The 24503-nt window shown below is 55.5% G+C and overlaps 1 protein-coding gene across 1 annotated transcript in view; it reads left to right on the forward strand.

Moving 5' to 3' along the window:
* The first annotated feature begins 943 nt into the window (after positions 1 to 943).
* Positions 944 to 24503, forward strand: part of FADS2 (fatty acid desaturase 2) — a 33184-nt gene continuing 9624 nt past the window's right edge. Inside the window, exons 1-5 of the mRNA XM_030331682.1 lie at positions 944 to 1463; positions 9902 to 10012; positions 11716 to 11913; positions 12039 to 12140; positions 17274 to 17399. Coding sequence (XP_030187542.1) covers positions 1257 to 1463; positions 9902 to 10012; positions 11716 to 11913; positions 12039 to 12140; positions 17274 to 17399 — 744 coding nt within the window. The 5' untranslated portion in view covers positions 944 to 1256. The remainder of the gene's footprint in view (positions 1464 to 9901; positions 10013 to 11715; positions 11914 to 12038; positions 12141 to 17273; positions 17400 to 24503) is intronic.

Here is a 24503-nt window from a genome sequence, read left to right on the forward strand (position 1 = left end):
TTACTCCTGATTCCCAAGGCTGTCCTCAACCCCACCCCCGGTTTTCCTGACATCCCACTTATCCTCAGTCCACTTTCAGGATCCAGGGCTCCAGGCGAGACCTTTCGCTCTGGACACCGATCCAGCTGGAGTCTGGGGGCCTGCCTCCCCACGTAGCCTTTAGATGTCTCCATCTTTATTTCCTGGAGTCTGTGTGCGACACTACTGTCCAGTGTGAGTCGTGTGTGGTCCTGTACGGCACGCCGGTTCCGTCTCCCAAAGACCGTGCGCTTCCAGAGTCCAGGGCCAGGACCGTCCGGATCACCGTCGCGCCCCTCGCTCCCCCGCCACCACCACGGGCGCCTCGCACAAAGAGGCAGGGCGGAGGTCCCGCAATTCTTTTCTGAGATCTCCGTATTACCAGGGTTCCGCCCTGGGCGACGCCAAGGCCGGCTCCAGGGAGGCTGCAGGACGGCGCCAGCGTGGAAGGCGGGAGACACCGGAGTCCCGATTCCAGCGCGCGGGGGGAAGGGCGTCACCTGGCCCCGCCGCTGCGGGAGTGGGCCGGCATCAGGTGCAAAGCCCCGGAACGGGGCGCGCGCCCGGGGGCGCGCGGGACCCTGCAGCCACCCCCGCGCCGCCGCGCGGCTCGTCTGGGATCTCCTCCGGCGCCCCGGGGCTGGGGGGGGGGGGGGGGCGGCGGGGGAGAGGAGGTGGTGGAGGGAGGGAGGACACGTAGCGGCCTCGCCGCAGGGCTCCACTCTGCGCGAGCCAGCGGGCGGGCGGGCGGGCGGGGGGAGCCGGGGACCGCCGCTTCAGCCCGCTGGCCTTCGAAAGATCCTCCTGGGCCAATGGCAGGCGGGGCGACGCGCCCGGATTGGTGCAAGCGCTCTGCTGATCACTGTGGAAACCCGGGCGGCGGAGAACGCGGGAGGATGCGGAGCCGCGGGCGGGGGGAGCCGGAGGGGCGGGCGGAGGAGGCATCGGGGTCCTGAGCTCCCCGGGAGTTTTTACTGCAGGCGAAAGTCCACCGCGGGCTGGCGGGCGGAGGGAGGGGCGGAGGGAAGGGCCCGATTGAGGGCCCTGGGAAGCCGGAGAGACTCGGGAGGGAAGGCAGGGATACTCCCGAGCGCGGGCGAGGAGGCCGGGGGGAGGGGGCGCGGCGGGAGGAGGAGTAGGAGAAGACAAAAGCCGAAACCGAGGAGGGCCCGGGCCGCACACTCGGGCCGCCGGGGTAGGAGGCCGCAGTGCACGGGGCGTCCCGGGCGGCAGGCAGCATGGGGAAAGGGGGGAACCAGGGCGGAGGGGCCACCGAGCGCGAGGCGCCGATGCCCACCTTCAGCTGGGAGGAGATTCAGAAGCACAACCTGCGCACGGACAAGTGGCTCGTCATCGACCGCAAGGTCTACAACATCACCAAATGGTCCAGCCGGCACCCGGGGGGCCAGCGGGTCATCGGGCACTACGCCGGGGAAGATGCGACGGTAAGGCCCTGGGGGCTCCCCCGCCACCTTTCTCTGCTGCAGGCGGGAGTCGGGAGCCAGGAGTCCCAGGGCTGCAGACGAGACCTCCAGCGCTGAATGGAGCCTGGGGCGTCGGGGAGGAAAGGAAAAGTGTGCCTCCTGCGCTCGTCCTCCGCCCCCCAGTCCTCATCCTTTAGGACGGCCCGGGCCACCCGGCCACGGGGGTCGGATTTTGCGGCGCGGGAGGCAGCGCCGCCGTGGAGATCCGGGCGGTGGAGAAGCGTGCGGGGTCTACTGCGCGCGCTGGGACCCACGCGTCCGCTCCTTCCCCCGGGTTCACACGGAACTAGGGACTCTCCAAAGGGGGCAATCGGGCTTTAGGGGGGGTGGCACCCCCAGCGTGGAAGATGGCGGCTCAGGGGCACCGCGGAACCGAGCGGGAGAGGGGCCAGTTGTGGGACTCAGCGCGCGTCCCTCACTCTCCAGCCAGACAAGGGGGCGGGGAAGGAAAAAGCTCGTCCAGGCCTGGCTTGCTCCTGCTGGAATCCTTGTCTAAGAAGGTCCACAGTGGCTGCCACGAAGGGACCACCCGGGACCTCCTGTTCCCAAGCCCTCAAGGACCACCGGGGGGTCGGTTCTTGGGCCACGGGGTGGGGAACTGGAAGGAGCGTTTGCAAAGCCCAGGTCGAGAGGGGCCTTGAGCTGCGTGGATTCAGCAGCACTAGGCTGGCTTGGCTACAGGTCCCAGCTGCACCAAGGTTACTCGCGGGCTCCTCAACTACTCAATGGTCCTCTGTTTCTCAATCCTGCCAGGAATGCCCTTTCCTCATCTGCACACCGAAAGGTATTGGGGCGATGGGGCCTCGGCAGGAGCCACAGCTGCCCATCTTACCCACACCAAAGGTGTGGCTCTGCCCCTGGGGCACCTCCCAGCCCCCTCCCCTCACACCCCCGCCCCCAGTCTGAAATGCTTGCATTTCTTTAAGGTGCAGCTGGAGCCCAGTGGACTCAGATGGGAGAGAGGGAAGCGAAGAGAGAGTCAAGGAGGGAAGAAAGCCTCTCTTGGTGGCAATGAGCTGAAAGCTACTTGGGCAGGGTGAAGAGGGGAGAAGCCATGGGAGGGATACGTAGATCATTGCAGCTGGACGTTTGCTGTCCGGGGCTTTTGCTGTCCTAGCAGTATGGGCCCCTGGCGGTGCAACTTTTGATCTCCCTGCCTCTTTCAAGGCTCCTTGGGACAGGCCTAGCCAAGGAGGCCAGACCAGGCAGCTATAATCTCCGGCTGTTAATGGCTTGCTGCTTTGATGAGCAGGGTCCAGGCATATGCGAGATCCCCAGGAGGGCCCACAGGAGAAGATGCCAACAGCTTTGGGGCCCATCCGGTCTCACTTGCTGGAGAACAGTGCCCCGGGGGCTGTAATGCGAATCATAACTTAGTGGACATGAGGTTTTCAGACCATCTGCGTTACGGCTTGGGGACTTCCCAAAAACTGTTGGGGGAAGTTGGGTAAGGGCGACTCAAGTAAAAGACCTGACTCCGGGTTGGGGTCTTTCCACTATCAAACATATTTTCTTATGTGGAAAAATAATGTATTGTGTGGCAAAGCACTTCGTAAGCTGTAAACGCTAGGAAAATGCCACGGACAAAGCGTTATCAGACAAGTTGGAGAAAAACGAAGATTGTGTAAAATGAGCAACAAGGCGGCGGGGGTGGGGGGGGGCAGTGGCAGCGCCTGGGTGGCTCAGTTGGTTGAGCATCTGACTCTTGAATTTGGCTCAGGTCATAATCCCAGGGTCGTGGGATCGAGCCCCGAGTTAGGCTCCACGCCGAGTGTGGAGCCTGCTTGAGATTCTCTCTCCCTCCTCTCTCTCTGCCCCTCTCCCCTGCTTGTGCTCTTTCTCTCTCCCTCTCTCTCTAAAATAAAATTTTTAAAAAGTAAGCAACAAGGAATTGGGAGGAAAGAAGTTTGAATCTATGCCAGCTTTTATCGGAGTAGCAATACATATATACAACCCTTTCCCCCAAAGCTTACTACCTTCTACGATGAGGCTTTTATGGAGCGGCATGCCCTAACTGGTGGTGTGGTTGAGTTAACAGTGGAGTGAAAGACTGGATTCTCCCTCTCTCTCTCTCTGCTGTCTGGGACCAGGATGGGAAAAGGCCACAGGAAGCAGGGTGTGTATAAGAGGACTCGGAGAGGCAGGAATAGGTTAGGAATCAAGAGTTCCTTGGTTTTTTGTTTTTTTTGTTTTTAATTTTTTTTTCAACGTTTATTTATTTTTGGGACAGAGAGAGACAGAGCATGAACAGGGGAGGGGCAGAGAGAGAGGGAGACACAGAATCGGAAACAGGCTCCAGGCTCCGAGCCATCAGCCCAGAGCCCGACGCGGGGCTCGAACTCACGGACCGCGAGATCGTGACCTGGCTGAAGTCGGACGCTTAACCGACTGCGCCACCCAGGCGCCCCAAGAGTTCCTTGGTTTTAAGCTGTTCAGCAGGTAGCTTTGCCCCTCAGAGCATGGACCTCTTCCTCAGAGCTTGGGGAGAGACAGAGTGTCTGGGCCATGCAAGCTTGGAGAGGGACTGGGCAGCAAACAGGGACTGCCCCCCCCCCCCCCCCCGCCCCGGGAGCACTGCAGTGCACTGTTTTGAGCCCATCGCAAGGCAGGAACATCCTCCCAAGAGGTCAGAAGTCAAGGAAGCCATTCTTGAGACCATTCGGGGCCTCAAGAAGGGATTTTCCTGCTCCTGGAGAAAAGGCCTCAGAAGTCAGGAACACCTCTTTGTTCCTCGAAAGGACAACTGAGCCAAGGACCATTGTCATTTGGCACTTCTGCAGAAGTTAGCACTTGATGTTGCCTGAACTTGATTTTTGCAACTCACAGGGCACACGCCCGCGTGTTAGCTCAGCCCCACAGGTATCTCTCATTGCTCTCGGGTTTAAAGACCTTGCTCAAGTTTAAAATTTTGCTCAAGTGGCAGGGCTCAGCCCTAAGCCGAGGGTTTCTGAATCTTCCCACCTCCCCTTCTCCCATCCACCCTCCCTTCCTATTCTTTCTTCCTCTGGCCCTCCGAACTTTCCTGACTTGGGGCTTTTCGTCTTCAACTACGATTCATCTGACACACGTATTCACTGTCTCTGTGGCTTTGGGCTGGGCCCTGGGCATAAAGATGGATAATGCAGGGACGCCTGGGTGGTTCAGTTGGTGACGCGTCCGGCCCTTGGTTTGGGCTCAGGTCATGAGCGCGTGGTTCACGGAATCGAGCCCCGCGTTGGTCGGGCTCTGTGTTCATAGCAAGGGGCCTGCTTCAAGTTCTGTGTCTCCCTCTCTCTCTGCCCCTCCCCTGCTCGCATGTGCTTTCTCTCCTTCACTGTCTCTCTCAAAATCAATACACTTAAAAAAAAAAAGATGAATAATTCAGAGAGTGACCGCATCTATTGGGTTTGCTTCACTCCTTCCTCAAGCCCCCTCCTTCTAGGCACCAGCTCCCTCATTTCTGCCCCCTGCTCCTGCCTTGTCTCCAACTTCTCCTGCCCTGTCTGCATAGGTCCCCTCTTAGAACCGAGGGAAGGCGGGAAGAGGTCAGGATTGGTTCCATCTGCGAACCTGCTCCTACGCTGTTCTGAAAAGGCACCACACTGAAAATGGAACAAATCTCTGACCTCCTGTAGATAGGGCAGGGGGGCCACGGTTTTGAGAGGCAGAGGACCTAGAATCGTACCCCAGCTTTGTGAATCCCGCGGCAAGGCACTTGCTGTGCACTTTGCGTTCTAGGTCTGTGAAATGGGAGGTCATTGCCAGGCTCAAATGGGCTGTGCGTGAGGTCACCCCTTGAACTTGAGGACGCGCTCTGAGTGTGAGGGATCGGTACTGTACTTACTGTGTGTCCCTTGGCCTCCCGCGCGCAGGTGGGCACGTGCATGTCCCCAGCACACATGGCAAGGGGGTTCAGGAAATAGGAAACGGAGTGTGAAGAAGAGAGACTTCAGTGACCCCATTTTTACCAAAGGAAGAGGCATTTACTGCATGTGAAATCCGCCTTCTGGTTGTGACTGGAGGGCAGCTGTACCTCCTAGAGTTGGATCGGGACCGAGCAGTCCCGTTCCCGCTGACTGCGGTCTCAGGGAGGGTACCGTCCCCAGCTCAGCATCCTCCCACGTCTTAGCATCCGTGAGAATCTGTTGCCTTTTGCAGGCACCTGCTTCCTGTGCGACTGCACCCTTCCCACCCCCGGGGGGGCGTTGCATGGGCCAGACATCAGCTGGCGCACTCCCCTCGAGGGCCCCCTTTCCCTTGGCCCAGGGCCTCTGCTGTGCACAGGAAGTCAGCGACCCCGTCTCTGGCCGGGAACTCAGGGTCCCTCCTCTGCTTCTCCCTCTTTAACCCCTCTTGTTCTCCAGAGTCCCTGCAACCTGGAAAACCTGGAATGCCCTGATTTTGCTGCTCCTGTACTTTCCCGGTCCCGGGTTAAGGCCCCAGATGTCCAAAGCCGGACCGGAGACTAGCTTTGCTCTGCTGAGAAGGGGACATAGCTGGAAACAGATCACGGCACCCAACCGTTGGTGTGGTCAGAAGACCCTGGGGCCGGGCCAGGGAAGGTGTCTTCATGCAGAGGTTGGCTGGCGTTGGCCCTGGGTTGGTGGCAGAAGCAGGAAATGTGGCGTGCGTGTCTTCCATTTGGGAATCTTTGGTGCTTCTTCCTGCGGCCTGCCCTCCCCACCCCCCACTACACACACCTGCCCTCCTGGGGACAGTTCCAGTCTGCTCCCAACCTGTCCCCACTCCCTTCTCTTTGCCCCTGTCCCAGCCCTTCCTGGAAAGCCTTTGGCCTCCCTTCCTGTCGGGCTAGGGTAGATTCTGGTTCCAAGTCAACGTTTGCATTGCCCTGTCTTGCCATGCCTGGGGACCCACCTTACACCAGCCAGACCCTTCTGTAACCAAACAGCTCCTGAGAACTTTCTGTAAGTGCGTGAGGCCTGCCCGCGACACTCCACGCTCCGAAGTGGGGAGGCCCAAAAAAGTGCTCAACACTCAGGGAGGAGAAAGCTCGTTTGGACTGACGCCTGTGTACTAACATTGGAAAACTCTAGAAGTAGGCACACCTGGAATGTGACGGTGGGCTAGCAGTTTCACCTCCCCCAGCCTCTTGTCTCTAAAATAGGACCTGCCTGGGGTGCCTGGGTCAGTCAGTTAAGCATCCGACTTAACCGACTCAGGTCAGGATCTCGCGGTTCGTGAGTTCGAGCCCCGCATCGGGCTCTGTGCTGACAGCTCAGAGCCTGAATGGAGCCTGCTTCCGATTCTGTGTCTCCCTCTCTCTCTGCCCCTCCCCTGCTTGCTCTCTCTCTCTCTCTCTCAGAAATAAACATCTTAAACATTTTTTTTAAACCTAACAAAATTAAATAGGGCCTGCCTCAGAGTTTGATAAAGATTACTGCCTTACGTACACAAAGCCTGTGACTCAGTGGCTGTGTCAGTGTGGGGTGGTTCCACAGTCACCAGCACGGGTGCTGGAGAAGGTGAAGTGTTCTGGGGTCTTAGAAGCACGAGCAAAGTTGCACCAAACGGACCGAGAAGAGTCCGAACGTGATTGCAGAGTGGAAAGGCTTCCGCGGGTCAGAGAGAGCACAGCTGGGGGATCCTGGGCCCTCGCATTCACTTGCGAGCCCCTCCTAGGCACCGGGGTTGCTCGAAGTGAACCAGACAGTTGGGGTCCTTCCCTCGTGGAGCGCGTATCCTTGTGGGAGAGACCAGCGAGAAGGAAGTGAGTACATACAATGGCTTGTGAATTCGACAACTGTGAGGAAGACCGCAAAACAGGGCGAGGCCCAGAGAAAGGGTGGGACTGGAGGGTGGTCGGGAAAAGCCAGCCGGGGGACACTATGGGAGCAGGGCTCCAGACAGAAGGAAGAGCCATGCAGAGACCCCGGCATGGGCACGAGCTTGGTGGGTTCGTGGGTGGTCCCCCCAGGCCTGCTCAGAAAGCTGTCAGATCTACTTGCAGACTTGAGCTTCACCTCCCAGCGAGGAGTAGAGAGCAGCTGGCCCTCAGGAAACTGCCTCACCAAGGACTTCCTGTCATTTCTCGGAAGCCGAGGTCTGATGTGAGGACGGCCAATGAAGAGGCTTCTGTAGGCTCTCACCGGAGGGCAGCGTTGCCTCCACGGCACTGCCGATGCCCGGGCCCTGCCTTCAAAGCTCCCGGCCGGCCTTTCCCCGGGGGGCCTCGAACTTGGCGCTGGGAAGGTCCTCACTTCTCAAGGGCGCTGAGGCTGGCCCAGAGTGGCGGAGCTGGTCAGCGCCGGCCCCCAGGCCCCCTCCCCTCCTGCCCGGGGCCCAGACCAGCATCACATCTCTGCTCTGAAAATATACTTGATCTGAGCCCTTTCTGTTCAGCTAGTGGGGCATGGACATTTTTTTTTTTTCCCTCCAAAACTGCACAAAGTGTGGCTTTGTAAGTCTGTTCTAGATACAAATGGAATGAAGACTGGGCAAAAAGACTTGATGCCAGGGATGCAGTGAGGGAGCGGGAGAGGCCTGGCGATTGCTGTCGTGAATACCTGTATTTCCTCAACCAAGATCGCAACGTTTTGCCACTTTTGCATTTCCCCTCTTTATGCGCGTGCGATTTTCTTTGCAACCTCGGCCCTAGATTCTTCACCACCTCCCCCTAAGAATAATCACATTTTTGCTCCTATTAAGAAAACTAATAACTCCTTAATGTGATCAGATGTCTGGCCCATATTCAAATTTTCTCATTCAACTCCCAAAATGTCTTGGAAAACGGTTGAGGTTTTTTTTTTCCCCCCCCCCCCCCAAATATGAGCCTTTCAAATCAAGCATTGCTGTTTTTATGTTTTTGCTTTTTAAAAATAAATGTTTCTTCATTAAAAAAAATTTCTTTAATCTTTATTTTTGAGAGAGAGACAGAGTGTGAGCAGGGGAGGAGCGGAGAGAGAGGGAGACACAGAATCCGAAGCAGGCTCCGGGCCCCGAGCTGTCGGCACAGAGCCCGACACGGGGCTCGAACTCACGGACCGTGAGATCATGACCTGAGCTGAAGTCGGACGCTCAGCCGACTGAGCCCCACCCAGGCGCCCCAAGCATTGCTGTTTTTATATCTTTTTGTCTTATCTTTGTCGGTTTTTAAAAATCGAAACACCCACCTCCCAACACGCACACGCACACTTTTTTCTCCACTACGGTGACATTTCTGATGATTTCTCATGGCGTCATTCTAGTCCCCTGCCCTGCAATGTCTCAGTTTGGTTCACTGCAGGGTAAATGTTGTTGACCACTGGGACAGCATGTTGTAGCCCACGAGGGGGACCTGATGCCAGCTCACCTCTAATGGAACTGCTGCATCTGTTATGAGGTGGCTTAGATAATAATGTACGTAACAGAGGGGCGCCTGGGTGGCTCAGTCGGTTAAGCGTCCAACTTCGGCTTAGGTCATGATCTCATGATTCGTGGTTTCAAGCCCCGCGTCGGGCTCTGTGCTGACAGCCCAGAGCCTGGAGCCTGCTTCGGATTCAGTGTCTCCCTCTCTCTCTGCCTCTTTTCCACTCGTGCTCTGACTCTCTCTCAAAAAATAAACATTAAAAAATTAAAAAAAAAAAAGCAATGGACATAACAGAAAAAAACCTGGAGAAAATAAACTAAAATATTAACAATGGTGCTCACCATCTGGGTGGTATTTATTTTTCTCTTTATTCTTCTGTACATTCCTTAAATTTGCCCAAATTAGGCATGCTATTACTTTATAATCAGAATTACCATAATATGATGATATGATATTACAATATTATTTTTTTTATTTCAAAGGCAATGTATCTGTGTTAGAGAAAGTTGGAAAAGTAACGAAATAAACTTAACACGTAATAGTGTAAGGCTTCTCCAAGGTTTTTTTTTTTTCATAATTTCAGTAGTTATTTTCATACGTTTTCAAATTACGAAAACTTTTTTTTTTTTTTTCAGAAATGGTTTTTACCTAGTTCTGTAATTGTTTTTGGTTTGACGTGATCTTCTAAGCACGTTTTCTGTGTCGTAGCAGGCTCCAGCCCGGTGCTGTTGGCGGCTAGCCAGGTGCACAGCCTGGTGGGTGGTCCAGGCACCCCTTGGAGGGATTCTACGGAGAATCTCATCCTTCCTGGGCTCTGCCCAGCTCTGTGCCGGCACAGTGCCTCTCCCTGGAGGGGCGCATTTTTCTGACTCACTCGGTGGCATCCTGAATGTCCGCATGCACCCTTGGTGAGCTCAGGGTGGCGACCCAGGCATGCCGCCGGTGCAGCTGGGCACAGAGGGATCTACCAAGATGAGGCTGGAGAGAACATTTAGGGCTGGGTCCCGGGAGGCCTCAATCAATGGCTAAGTGGGGACACAGAGAGCCGGTGCTGGTGAGCCCTGCCTTCCCTGGGTTGAGGCCCCCACTCACCACCTGCTTTCCTGCTCCCCAGGATGCCTTCCGAGCCTTCCACCGTGACCTCGATTTTGTGCACAAGTTCATGAAGCCTCTGCTGATCGGAGAGCTGGCCCCGGAAGAGCCCGGCCAGGACCATGGCAAGAATGTGAGTGTGCCCAGACCAAGAAAGGAAGGGAGGGTGTGTGGGGAGAGGGGGAGGGGCTCGCCCCAAGACAGAGAGTGCCGGGGTGGGCCAAGGGAGCTTTATGTCAGTCCAGAAGAGCCACTGCCCAATATCTGGGGTCAGAGAGCACCCAGAGGCTCTGCAGTGAGCCCTCTCCTCTCGCTGCCAGCCTGGGCTGGCCCCCTACCTTCGAGTAATCCATTCCCCACCTCTTCACCTCCAGGGTCTCAGTTGAGCTAGGCTGGCACAGGGTCCTTCCTTCTTGTCCAGCCCCTGAACCCCCCTTCCCCCCCCCCCCCCCACACACAATTTTCTCTCTCCTTCCCTGGGAAATACAGGCCATTCCTTGTGCCCTCCTAAGGTCAACCTCCCTTCTGCCCTGGATCTCCACCGCTCTGCCCCTACTCTCCCCTTTCCCTCGAGGTCTGAGCGGGGAGATTGTCTTCACCCCTCCCTGGAGCTGACCTGGGGCTCCTTCCTTCCCCCTCCCCCCGCACCGCAGGCTGGTGGCTTCTCTCCTCTCCACAGTGTCCTGTGGGCTCCCTCCTTCCTGGCCTTGCTTCTCTGGCCCCCACCTTGTTTCCCTGCTCTCCCTGCTGCTTAAATGGTTGGCAGATTCTTCGACATTTATCACCCAGGCTCCCAAACCTGGCTTTCTCCATGCACGCCCCGCCCCATCTACCCTTTCAAAGCACCCTCTCTCCTTCCCTGCCTGCCCTACCCCTGCCTCCCAGCCCCCTTCTGTCTCCCAGTCAAGTTCGTTTCCCCAGAGCCACCCCCAACTCCTCCCTGGTCTCCGGGGCCCCCATCCCCAGTGCCCATCAGGTGTCCTGCCTCCCTGAGCTGTCTGCTTTGTCTCCCCCACCGCAATCCCCTCAAGACTCGACAGAGTGCCCAGAACAAGTCAGGGCAGTGTCGGGGAGTGGGAAATGCAAGCTTGCATGTGCCTGTGTGTGTGTGTGTGGTAATATATACATATCCATAGCATCAACTTTACCATTTTAACCGTTTTTAGATGCACACTTCAGTGGCTTTGAGTGCATTCAAACTTTGTCATGCAAACTTTACCACCACCCACGTCCAGAACTTTTTCCCCACCCCAAACTGCTACTGTCCCCGTTAGACATGAACTCCCCGGTCTCCCTCCCGCCAGCCGCGGTCAACACCATTCTACATTCTGTCTGTGATATGCCCGCTCCAGGTAACTCAGTTGAGTGGAATCATACAATATTTGTCCGTTGGCGTCTGGCTTAATATCACAGAGCACGATGTCTTCAGGGTTCATCCGTGCGGCAGCAGGTGTCAGATTCTCCTTCCTTTTTGAGGCTGAGTGATATTCCACTGTGTGGATGCACCACATTCTCCACTGATGGAGGTCTGGGTTGCTTCTGCCTTTGGCCTTGTGAATAATGTCACTGTGAACACGGTGTGTACAAGGCAGGCTTTTGAGTCAAGTCCTTTCTCCGCTACTCGACTGGCTGTGGCCACACGGTGCGGTCCCCAGGGCTGCGGAGGCCCAGGCGGGTGCCGTGGAGGCCGCTGATGCGGTGCACGGTGGCCGGGCTCCCTGGGGTCGCAGGCTTGTGGATCGGCCTCTCTGGCCACGGCTTCTCTGGGCCAGAGGACGTCGGTCCCCTCCAGAGCAGCCAGGTGGCCGACACCTTCCCTGTGCTCTTGCTCAACAGTCCCAGATCACGGAGGACTTCCGGGCCCTGAGGAAGACCGCTGAGGATATGAACCTGTTTAAGAGCAACCACCTGTTCTTCCTCCTCCTCCTGGCCCACATCATTGCCATGGAGAGCATCGCCTGGTTCACCATCTTTTACTTTGGCAATGGCTGGATTCCAACCGTCATCACGGCCTTTGTCCTTGCTACCTCTCAGGTGAAGTGTGACACCCTCACCGGTCACCGGAAGCCCCCGCCCCAACCGCCCCCCTCCCCCGCCTCCAGCTCACAGAGGCTGGTTACGGGTGAAAGCTGGCACTGTGAAAGCATCTGTCTCCCCAGGCCCAAGCTGGATGGCTGCAACACGATTATGGCCACCTGTCAGTCTACAAGAAGTCCACATGGAACCACTTCCTCCACAAGTTCATCATTGGCCACTTAAAGGTAAATACCAGCAGCCCTGGGCGTCCACCCGTCAGTCAGCGGTTGGCACGGCACCATCTCACTTTGTGGAAGCCAGGTCTCCTCTTGGATCGGTGGCCGTGGCCGCAGAGTAACGAGGCAGAGCCACCTGTGAGCAGTCTCTTCCCACCGGGCTGCTCTGGGCTCTGGGACTGAGCACATCCTGCATTTCTCTGACCTTCCGAGCCCTGTCTCCATATTAAATTAGACCCACAAAACCAGCAAAAAAAAACCAAACAAAAACCCCAGAGGGCAGGTGTATCCTGCTTTTGTATATTGACTCAATTGATTATATTGTTTACTCCTTATCTAAAGCCTTATCTAGTAAATGCCTTTTAATCTCAAAGGGAGATATTGTCATAGAAGTCTTTAGATAAGGGACATCAAATAGCGTGATGATCAGCTGAGCCCAAGGGCCAGTGCTGTTTATTTTTTATTAAAAAAATTTTTTTTAATGTTTATTTACTTTGGAGAGAGACAGAGCATGAGCAGGGGAGGGGCAGAGAGAGACGGAGACAGAGTCCGAAGCAGGCTCCAGGCTCTGAGCTGTCAGCCCCGACGTGGGGCTTGAACCCACAGTCATCGAGATCATGACCTGAGCCGAAGTAGGAGGCCCAGCTCACTGAGCCACCCAGGCGCCCCGGGCTAGTGCTGTTTAAAGCTCATGAGTAAATAGGTCCTCCTTTCTCACCTCCTTGCAGATGAGGGGGTGTCCCCACAAAGCTTTACAGTGAGGCAAGTTGAGAAGAGGACAGGCTGGCCTTGCCCGTGACCTTGTGCTCATTTGTTAGCCGTATGTCCTTGGTTTTGGAAATAAGTCCTTGCCAACTCATTCTGAAACAGATCATCCCCCACTCAGCCCTTCCCCAGCAGCCCCCAGCTGCTCCCTAAGAAAGGCTGTGTCCTAAACAATTCCATCCCTCCTCACCCTGGCGTGGGAAGAGCTACATGTGTGGATTAAGCATGTGTCCCTGCAACTCAGGATACGCGGAGCCCTTGGCTTGTCGGCTGCGGGTCTGGTTGGGGGTGAACTGGCAACGAACTAGTAACGAGTTCCGCAGCAGTTTGCCTCGCCCTGAGCCTGAAGGGGCCTGAGAACCTGGTTTCTTTCCAAACATTCAGGGGTGAAGGGAGAGGGTGCGTACAGTGGAGCGCTTTGTTTTGTTTTATACTCTTTCCTGCTGGAGAAAACCCTCCTCCGTGTTGGAAAGTAACATTTCACTCCCAACCGCTGTCAGCCCCACACGCTTAACAAAGATGGGCCGGGCCGCCGTGTCCTGTTTCCAGACGCCGGGTGGGAGCCGGGAGGGAAGGCCTTTCCTGCCTGATGTCTTTGAAGGGCCCTGGAGCCTCGCTCTTATGTCAGATGGAAGACGAGGCCAGGACAGAGGACATGAGTTCATGAAATCAGAACCCTGGCACAATGGGCAGAGGTCGGGGACATGGGTTCCGCTCGTGCCTCGCCAGCCCTCCGCTAACCGTGTCCTTCCGGCTGTGTCTAGGCTAGTGGCACAGGCATGCAGTTCACCCCGGGGTGCTCTGGAGCCAGGAGGGTAACGGCTTGCCTGAAATCGCTCGGGCACCCTGTAGTCACACAGCGGCAGACAAGTCTTGTAGGCCCACCTGTTCGTCTGGTCCCTTTGCTGGGAAAAAAGGGGGCTGGCTGCAGGGAGGTCCCCAAGTGCCCTGCCAACTTGGATGTTTTAGCATAAGCCGGTGAGGACGGAGAACGGCGGGCCGGGAGCCTCGAGGAGTTGGGACCTGATCCTTACTGGCACCCTGCTGTGCTCCAGGATTCCAGTGTGAGCTCCCCACATCCCGAGGGCCCCCTCTCCTTCAGCCCTGTCACTTCCAGTGGACAAGAGTTCTGAGCCATCACGCCTCTGTTGAAAACCCTTTATTTGTTATTTAAAAAAAAATTTTTTTTTTATAATGTTTATTTTTGAGTGACAGAGCGTGAGTCGGGGATGGGCAGAGAGAGAGGGAGAGACAGAATCCGAAGCAGGCTCCGGGCTCTGAGCTGTTGGCACAGAGCCCGACACGGGGCTCGAACTCACGGACCGTGAGATCATGAGCTGAGCTGAAGTCAGACACTCAACCGACTGAGCCACCCAGGCGCCCCTGTTTAAAACCCTTTAATCGGTACTCTGCATCTGGAGATGGAAACCAGAAAACCGGCAGCCTTTTCAGTACATCATCTCGGGCCACCAGGACTAGGGTTAAGGTGAGGGAGGCACTTGCCTCGTGCACACAATTTCGGGGGACACCAAAAGACTCAGTAATCGACATTTGAATATGTTTTTTAAAAAAACAAAATTAATGCAAAAAACTTGCCCGTGGCTGTGCTGAGCCATATTGGAACCTGAGACAAAAGGGAGGAAAGATCTGGGGCGGCACCCGGGTTGCTCAAGTCGGCTAAGCATCTGACTCTTGATTTTGGCTCAGGTCATGATCTCGCGGTCCATGAGTTCGAGCCCCGCGTCGGGCTCTGTGCTGATGGCTCGGAGCCCGGGGCCTACTTCAAGTTCTGTGTCTTCCTCTCTCTCTGCCCCTCCCCTGCTCGTGCTCTGTCTCCCTGTCTCTCTCTCTCAAAACTAAATCAACATTTAAAAAAATGAAAAATAAAGGGGCACCTGGGTGGCTCAGACGGTTGGGTGGCCGACTACAGCTCATGTCATGATCTCGCGGTCTGTGAGTTCGAGCCCCGCACCATGCTCTATGCTGAGAGCTCAGAGCCTGGAGCCTGCTTCCGATTCTGTGTCTCCTTCTCTCTCTGCCCCTTCCCTGCTTGCTCTCTGGTCTCTCTCCTTCTCAAAAATAATAAACATTAAAAAAATAATAATAAATTAAAAAAATTAAAAATGAAAAAAAAAAAGAAGAAAAGCGAGGCAAACCAAAAGTAGATTCAGAAACTCTTGTTGATGCATTTGCTTGCTTCATTACAGCCAGGGGTACACGTTTTTCCTTTTCCCTCAGGCTCTGATATAGCTCGACCCCGGGATTACTGGCCGCGATCCTGGGTCTCCGACTCAACCAAAGGGCTTTTGGCTTCTGGAGCAGTCCACACCACCCCTTCCCCGACCCTCAAGGCCTGCCCCCAGCCTCCTCCCTCTGTCTGGAAAGCACCTGTCACTCACTCTGCCAGGCCCCCTCCTGCCCAGCCTGCAGAGCGAGCCAGTCCCCTCCTCCTGCAGGTTTGCTTCTCTTCCTGGGCCCCATCTCAGTGTGCTAGGGTGCCTTCCTCTCCTTCCCTAGTCAGGGGCTTGCCTCTGGATCGCTCTGCCTAGTGAAGAATGGAAAAGAATCACAGCAGGGGAACAGCAAGATCAAACAAGATTTTGTCTCTGATCTGCCCAGAGAGTGAGATAGCTCTCGGGCAGTCGGTCACTGAGTCATCCCCGGTGGCGGTGGCGGGGGAGGGGGGGCGGTTTCACAGTTCAGCCTTCTTTCTTTCACTTATTCATTCAACAAACATCGCTGGGTTGGTGTATCCTAAACATCATGGCTTGCTCCTCAATTTCTTTGTGCCAGAGACTTTTCCATATGACCTTCCCCAGGAGTTGGGTTCCTTCCTTCTGGCTGGAAGGGCGAATGTGTCATCTGATTATCTGATTTCCCAGTCCTCTGAACTCTCACTCACTGTCTTTTTTTTTTTTTTTTTTTTTTTGGCTCTGATGGGTTTTGAGACTCACCTGCTCACAGGTCTCCACAAAGGCTACAGCTGCGGGTGGCTGTGCCAGCCCATGACTCTTAGTGTCCAGAGGTCGTGTGTGTGCCAAAAGTATCTTCCAAGTAAAATATTTGTTTTAGCAATGAGGCCTTTTTGCAGATGGCCGGACCCTTGGCCAAAGAGTTGATTGATCCAGCAGTAGTTCACCAGTAAAGAGACAATCATCAGGAAGGCCTTAATTTCCTTTTGTGGGCCACAGGGCAACTTTGGGGGATGGGCATGTCTCCAAAGTGTGGCAAGAGCTGGAGTTGGTGAGCCAGAACTTTCTGACCTTGCAGGACATCCTTACATAATGCTTCTTGTCTCCTAGAATCATGGTTTTATATTTACATATTAGAACTGGGAAGCTATTACCTGTTCCTGTTAGGGGTCATTTCTTAAATCCTCCTTCTGGCCTCCTGGGTGTGACCTCACCCCTCGGTACAGCAGCCTTTCCGGCTGTCGGGTTGCCTCTTGTCAACGGCTTATGGTATGTGCTCAGATTTATGCAACCGTCGTTTGGGGGAACATCTTCATCACTCCCAAAAGAAACCTCAAAGCTCATGGCCACCCCCCTCCCAACCCCCTCATCCCTCCCCCCGATCCCCAACCCCAGCCCTAGGCGACCACGGCTCCTTCTATGTCTAGATTCTCTATTCCAGACATTTCATATAAATGGAATCACGTACGTGGTCCTTTGTGTCTGCCTTCACCCACTTACCATGACGTTCTCAAGGTTCCCCCGCGTTGCAGCAGATATCCGTGCCTCACACCTTTTTATGGCGTGGCCAAACGGTATCCCATCATGCGGATCAACCACGTTTTATTTATCCAGCCATCAGGCTGACGGACATTGGGTTGTTTCCACTTTTGGGTTCTTTTGAATAACGGGAACATCAGTGTCCAATTTTGTGTGGCCGTGTTTTCATTTCTCTTGGGTACCTGCCTCGGAGTGGGATCCCGGGCCAAAGAGTAGAGACCACTTCTTACCGTCTCCTGAAACAGAAGTGTTTCTCCTTGTAGAACGTGGCATGTGGGGGACATACAGAGGATGCGGGGCGGGGGGAGGCTCACACCTGGTGCTGGTAGAGTCCAGAGGCCACCCCCCACCTGCCAAGGCGCCCGCCTAGCACTAGCTGTCCTTGCCCGCCATCGCTGAAGGCGATGGGAAGACGGGCCTGGAGGGGTGGCATGGCTTGGCTCCACCCAGAAGTCCTGGCCTCTGGGGCTGCCCAGCGCTCTGGACTTAGTACCGGCAGGACTGCATTCTGATGTTTGGGGGGCGGGGGGTGCCCAAGGCCCCGTGTATGATGGTGAAGTCAGCCCTGAGCACTGGCGGTCCTAAGAACTGGTTCCCCCCCGCCCCCGCCAGACAACTGTGCCACTCACCCCGTCTTCCCCCACAGGGTGCCTCCGCCAACTGGTGGAACCATCGTCACTTCCAGCATCACGCCAAGCCCAACATCTTCCACAAGGATCCGGATGTGAACATGCTGCATGTGTTCGTCCTGGGCGAATGGCAGCCCATTGAGGTACGATGAAGGGTCAGTGTTGACGTGGGAAGTGTTTGGCCCGAGGGGGAACCAGGGAAGGAATCCTGCGGGTTGAATAGTCATCCAAACGCATCTGCATCTAATGCGTACGTGGAAACCTTTCCTGAATCACTCAAGCTGGAATTTCTGTGGTGTGGCCTCACGTACAAATAACGGATCAGCTCCTTATCGGTGTTAGAGGCCTCTCTCCCTCCTGTGGGCTGGGGGAGAATGCTTCCTGGCTTGTTTCTTCCTGGGGGCAAGGGAAACCTGATTCCGGTTTCGTAGGGAGGCACAGTCCCAGGGCTCAGGCGCGGTCCCCCAAGATCAGCTCAGGGAAGTCTTATTTGGAGAGTCAGTCCTCGATGCTGGGAGGGACCTTGGCCAACCTGCTTCACCATAGGTGACAAAGTGAGGCTCAGCGGAAGGAGGGGGTGTGTTCAGGATCACATGGGTTAGTGGCTAGTCTGGGACGAGGCCCCAGATCTGACAGCCAGGTCCTTTCCCTTCCACGCTACCACACTGCCTTATTTTTATATTCGTTCCTTTTTTTCATTATAAATCTAGAACTTACCCATTACAAGCATTTAAGTAGTACAGAAATACACCAAATGACAAAGCGAATCTCCTGTTACCTCCATTGTCCCCCTTTGCCCCAAAGATCATACCCCTGAGGGTGACCACTAATGACAACATAGCATATGAATTCTTCCAGATTTCTTTTTTAGAAACCAAGATTAAAACTTAGACATTCTTGGGGCCCCTGGGTGGCTCGGTCAATTAAGTGTCTGACTCTTGATATCGGCTCAGATCTTGATCTCATAGTCATAGGATCGAGCCCCAAGTTGGGCTCCACGCTGACAGTGTAGAGCCTGCTTGGGATTCTCTCTCCCTCTTTCCCTCTGCCCCTCCCCAACTCGTACTCGCTGGCATGCGTTCCCTCTCTCTCTCTCTCTCTCTCTCTCTTGTTCTTTCACTCTCAAAAATAAACTTTAGGGGTGCCTGGGTGGCTCGGCCTGTTAAACATCCAACTTCGGCTCAGGTCATGATCTCACAGTTCGTGGGTTTGAGCCCCGTGTCGGGCTCTGTGCTGACAGCTCGGAGCCTGGAGCCTGCTTTGGATTCTGTGTCTCCCTCTCTCTCTGCCCCTCCCCTGCTCACACTCTGTCTCTCTGTCTCTGTCTCTCTCTCTCAAAAATAAATAAATGTTTAAAATAAGAAGAAAGAAAGAAAGAAAGAAAGAAAGAAAGAAGCTTAAAAAAAAAAAAAGACAAAGTAAACAACCTTAGACATTCTATCCTGCCCCTTGCCACCTTACCAAACATGGACCCCTTTCTGGGAGTCCCAAGTGCATCAGCCTTCGCCGGGGTCTGGCCAGTGCTCTGGTGTATTTCTATACCATAACATAACCCATGCTATTTTATAAGACAGGAAAATACATTACTAATTCTCAACTTCTCTTCTGTAGGGTTTAATTTACCAAAAAAAAAAAAAAAAAAAAATCTACGTATGCTTTGCTGTTTGTAAATATGGTGGTGAGATGAGTTTAGGAGATTTTTTCGTTGCTCTTGTACAGCTCGTAAGCGTCACGCTGCCGTGCACAGAGTAGGGACTCCGTAAGCATTTGTCAAGAGAGGCGCATCAAGGAAGGAGAGGGGCCTGGGATTCCCAGCGGTGCTGTGGTGTTCCCGACGATATTGGCATCCAAGCCTTGGAGCAAGGAAGGGAGAGAGCCTGTTCCTCCAGTTCTGGCTCTCACCCTGTCTTTCCCATTTCAGTTCCACCCAAGAGAACATCTGAGCAGAAACATGGGTTTTCCGTGGCATGGTCAATGCAGAGGAAATTAGCCAAAATTCAGTGCTTTGGAAGCGAGGAGCCTCTCTGGCCAGGCAGGGATTATATTCTCTGCCGAAGCACAAGCTTGCCCTGTTTCTTCTAGGAAACAGTTTGCTAGCTTTGATGTGAGGTGTCCGGATAGCGGGGCCGACGAACTTGGGGCCTCGATGAGTGAGGACAAAGGCTTCCCTTTCTCCCTGAGGCTTCATGTTGTAGAGTCGTCGGCTGTCCTGCCAGATGCTCTCTGTGTCCCTAACAACACAAATCCAGTCTCACCAGCTCTGCTGGCAGGAAGCCTTCTTTCCTCTCCGTGTGGTGGCCAGGGAAACCTCTTTCAACATCTCGTCTCTGTAGACACTTCTGGAACGCCAGCTTTGGGGCAGGTGCTGGGGAGGGAAGGTTCAGGGATCTGGTTATCGGATGGCCGGTAGCATTTGAGAGACCACAGCCGGGGCCACGGGGGCTCTGTGGAAATCCTCTGCTTTGACCCACGTGTCGAGGGAAAGGCCAGATGTCTGCTGGGTTCCTGACCCAGCCGTGCCCTGGTGTCCACAGGACCCTGCTGCCCTGGAAGGGACCCTGGTGACCATGGGTCTGATGACATTGTCTCAGGCCGGGCCCACATACCACACACCCCACACACCCCAGGGCCAGCCACCTGGCCCCAGATGGCCAGGTCTCAGGGCCTTTTTTTTTTTTTGTTTAAACGTTTATTCCTTTATTTTGAGAGAGAGGAAGTGGGGGAGGGGCAGAGAGAGAATCCCAAGCAGGCTCTGAGAACTCACGACCTCACAAACCGTGAGATCATGACCTGAGCCAAAAATCGAGTCAGAAGCTTAATCCACTGAGCCACCCAGGCGCCCCCAGGCCTTGGGATCTTGAGAAAGCCTCTGGCCTCCAGAGCAAGGAGGCCGGGGCTCTTATCTCCAGGCCCCGATAAACAGACCAGCTCCAAAGGGCTGCCCGGCGCGCAGAAAGGTGAGCAGGGTGGGCCTCTTAGTTATCTGCCTTCTGGTCTTCTTTATGACTTTCAGGAGGATTTTGTTCGTTTTATGTACCAAGATGTATTCATTTCTTCCCCTCCTGCAGATTCCTTTCATTTCTTTTATGCTTAGAAAGTTCTTCAAAAAAAAAAAAAAAAGATTTTAAGTAATCTCTACACCCCATGTGGGGTTTGAACTCACAACCTCAAAATCAAGAGTCGCACACTTTACCGACTGAGCCGGGCAGGCACCCCAAGAAAGTTCTTCGTACATATTATTTTCAACGTCTTAGGGCTTCACTTTGAATTATTTAACTTTGGCCGAAGAGGCTGTGGGTATGGCTGACGTCCTCCCTCCGCAGTTGTCTGGAGTCAGCCAGTTTTTTCTAGCACCACCCCTGTCAGCGCGCAAGGCCCTTCCCATGTGGCGACGACGGAGCGGGGTAAGGGGGGCTCCCCCAAGCCCTGCGCCTGGGCTGGGCTGTCTGGCCTCAGGCAGGACACCGTCTGCACGACTTGGGCGGCCCTCCGTCCACCCTAGGCCCTTAATAACTTACCGTAAGCTCGTTAGCGGACTGACGTTCCGTTCCTGGGAAGAATGGACGTCCTCGTACTCGATCTTTCCATCCAGCAGTAAGGCGTCTTTCTCCAACTGCTCAAGCCTCTTTTTATTTCTCGTAGACTTTTCTTTATACGTCTCATGGGTGGTTCTTGTTCAATTTCATGCTGATATTTTCCATTTTTGTTATTGGGGTTTCGCCAGGGTTCAGGGAAGCTGTTGATATTTGATTGTCATCTTAGGTCCAGCTGGTTGTCCACTCAGTCATCTTTGGGGTTTTTGGTGTTTTTTTTTTTTTTTTTTTTTTTTTTGGCTTTTTAAAAAATGTTTATTTCCTTATTTTGAGAGAGAGAACAGGGGAAGGGCAGAGAGAGAGGGAGAGAGAATCCCGAGCGGACTCTGCGCCGTCGTCCGCAGACCCCAACGCGGCGTCGGCGGGGGGGGGGGGGGGGGGTTGGATCCCACAAACCGTGAGATCACGACCTGAGCCGAAATCAAATGTCGGACGCATAACTGACTGAGCCACCGTGGCGCCCCCCTCAGGCCTCTTTGTGATTTGAGTTATTTCAGCTGATTGTTCTGAGTTTCCTGGGTAGACAATTCTATCCTTGAAAATAATGAAGATTTATTCTTTCTAACAGCTCCACACTCTTGTTTCTGGTTTGGGTTTTCTGACATTACTGGAACTTCCAGAACAGAGTTAAATAGCGGTGATGTCAGGGGCAGCCTTCGCTCAGCCATTTATCTATCTGTCGCATCCCGAGGGGAACGGTGAGGCCATTACCCCGGTGGCGCTGTAAGAGGGCTTTCAGAAGCCATGAGTGTGCCTCCCCACCCGACATCCTCCTTTTTCCGCCCATCTGGGACGGGGATGCTCTCCCTGCCCCGCCGCCTGTCTGCACCTGCCCCTCCAGGGAGACCTTTGTGAACGGGCCGAGTGACCAGCCCTCCCTTGGAACAACCACGGCCCTCCTCTCGGGGCCCACGGACCGGGGTCTTGCCCTGCTGTGCATGCCCGGCGTGGCCACGTAGCTCATTTCTCTCTGTGAGTTTGCAGGTTCCCAGAGGCGGGGACTGGGCTTGGCGACAGCTCCCCTCCCCCAACCTTGAACGGACAAGGAAGGCCCTTGTTGTTCCTCAGACATCTTGTTCCAAAGCTGAAAAGTCCCCCGCACACGCCCCTGGCATGCACTCAGCCTGTAAGCCAAGCTTGGCCCGTGGTCTGCGGAGGGGCTGGGCACCGGACGGTGAGCCCAGCCTGGGCAAAGCGGTAGGGACCTCCGGGAAGCCAGGCCACCAGAGCCGGCAGGGCTCCCCCCGCCCCTGCTTTTGTCCCCTAGGAGCCTCAGCTCGGGAATGCGTCAAAGGGAGCCCTGTGCGTGCCACCGCTTTGTCCTCTAGACCACAGGAGGCCACCTGGCCTGAGTGAAAGCACCCTCTGTCTTCTCTGCATCTCACTTATGACAGCCCTGCCACCTGAGCTTTCTCCCTCCGTGTGACAAGGACTCTCCTGGAGGAGAGGAGGTGTGGGGGTCCTCCAGGCCCCGCACCCACTATGGAGGGGGGTTGCGGAGAGCAGACTCTGACTGAGTCGTGCGCCTAGCATCGGCCGAACACGGCATGCGACATATCGCTTAATCTTTGCTTAGCCACGAGGCAGGAGCCCTCATCGTGCCCATTTCACGGATGGAAGAGCTAAGGCCAAGAGACCTGAAATGACTCGCTCGAGGTTGTAGCTAGAAAAGGCAGCAGCAGCATCCAAACCCAGGCTGTCCTGCCCCCAGGCCAGCGCTCCTGGGTCCTGCCAGAACCTGCCCAAGGTACCACCTGCTGGACATTAGGAAATGAGCTTGTGGGGCCACCCCCGCTCTCTGATGAGTTGAGATGCAGGGAGCAGGCACCTCCTCCCAGCTTCGTACGTTCTGACGCCCTCAGCCTGCCTCCCCTGTGCCTGGTGCCCTACACGGCTAGATGCTGGCAATGAGCTGAGCCCGCAAGTCAGGCACACATCGCCAGACCGGGCGTGCACTCTGGTTGTCAGAGGGCCAGCCTTACCCTGCCAGACGGTCCTGCCCCTGCTCCAGCTGAGGTCACCGAGATGGGAACGTGCAGTGATGTGCGGTGACGTTTTGTTGTGTCACCGCACGCCACACGTGTAGCTGTGACGACAGTTCATGGTTCCATTCGCGGTCCTGAAGTCCCATCATATCCGCTTCATGTGCTGGTCCCTCAACAGCCCTGGGATGTGCCCATCAGACCCCCCCTCGATGAGTGAGGAGCCCAAAGCTCATGACAGGGCAGGGGAGGGTGTGTGTGAAGCAATTTGCTCAAATACTGAATTGTTTCCGAATCCCGAGCCCCTGCCTCCCTAAGCCTGGGGACCCAGGGTCTGACAGGGAGGCCCACCGCTGCCCAAGGGACAGCCGGGCAGGGGGCCAGGGACCCAGCAGCGCCTACGGGACAGTCTGCAGCATGGGGGCGGGGCACCCACGGGAGTCAGTGGGAGCTGGGGGAGCGGCAGCCCATGTGATCTCTGTCACTCCCCAGAGGCCACCAGAAAGCGATGAAAACAGTGGCTTGCTACAGAAACGCAACGTCAGCTGAATTCCCTGGTGCCACGCCTAAGTCCTTCTATGGGGACCTTCTGGTCTACCCACCTGGCTGGCCTTCCTTAAGGGTCACTTCCCGAGTGGAGTCTAACTAGCCCAAGAGGGTCCTCTGGGCCTGGGGCCACCTCCTGGGATGGCCTGTGGGGCCAAGATGTGATCGGAAGGGCCCCTGTCCAGGGCCGAGAAGCCTGCAGACTCAGGCTGGGCCTGTGGGACCATTTCCTGGCTTCTAGGAGGAGGTTAGAGCAGGATCCAGCGGCCCCTCTGTAGGCTCCCTGGAACCCTGGACCACAGCACTCTCCCCCCACCCGTCAACTGGCCGCTGAGGAACCTTCGAAGGCTGCCTCTGAAGCTTCCTTGGCTGGGACCCCTCCGAGGCCAGCCGCAGCCCTGGCCTTAGTGACCGTCCTCGTGTAAATGGCCACACTTTCTGGGGATGAGCGAGACCCTTGCCAAGGCACAGGAGGCCACACGGAACAAAGGGGTCACTTCTAGTGGTGCTTCAGCCAGATGTGTCATGACCAGGGCCCCTGGTGCCAAGACGCCCGTCCTGGGGACAGTCTGGGCTTCCTTCCCACCAGGGCCCCTTCTTTCAAGAGTCATGGGCCCTGCCTGTGAGTTTGATGGTCACTTTCCTCTCTCTCACCTGGAGATGGGGGCATTGGATGGCCAATATCCAGGGTCTCGCCATCTGTAATGTGCTCTCCTCTCCTGACTGCAGTAAATAGGAATGATCGCCTTCCTCTGAAGGTGGATGGATCCAGGGAAGGGTGGATGAGGGGCAGTGTCCCAGGGGCCAGCACCTGGCATTTATGCCCATGTTCTCATTGGCTCCTCTTAACGAACAGTGATTTGGGTGCTGAACAGGGCTCAGAGAGACTAAGTGATCTGTGCAGGTCTAAGCCCGGCCTCCCTGTGTGGCCCTTCAGCATCGGCACCAGGATCAGGGGGCCACTCTCTGAGCATCACCTTATGGTCTCAGTCCCCAAGGAGCGAGGTGGGCTGGTCTCCAGAGGACTGGACCCTAGAATTTAAGGGCTCCAGGGACCCTGTGGGGCAGTGGCTCCCCTACCGGCTCGTGCTCAGCACGGCCGAAGCAGCTATGTGCCCAGGCCCCA

This window comes from Lynx canadensis, chromosome D1, assembly GCF_007474595.2.
Source record: "Lynx canadensis isolate LIC74 chromosome D1, mLynCan4.pri.v2, whole genome shotgun sequence".
Classification (NCBI taxonomy): domain Eukaryota; kingdom Metazoa; phylum Chordata; class Mammalia; order Carnivora; family Felidae; genus Lynx; species Lynx canadensis.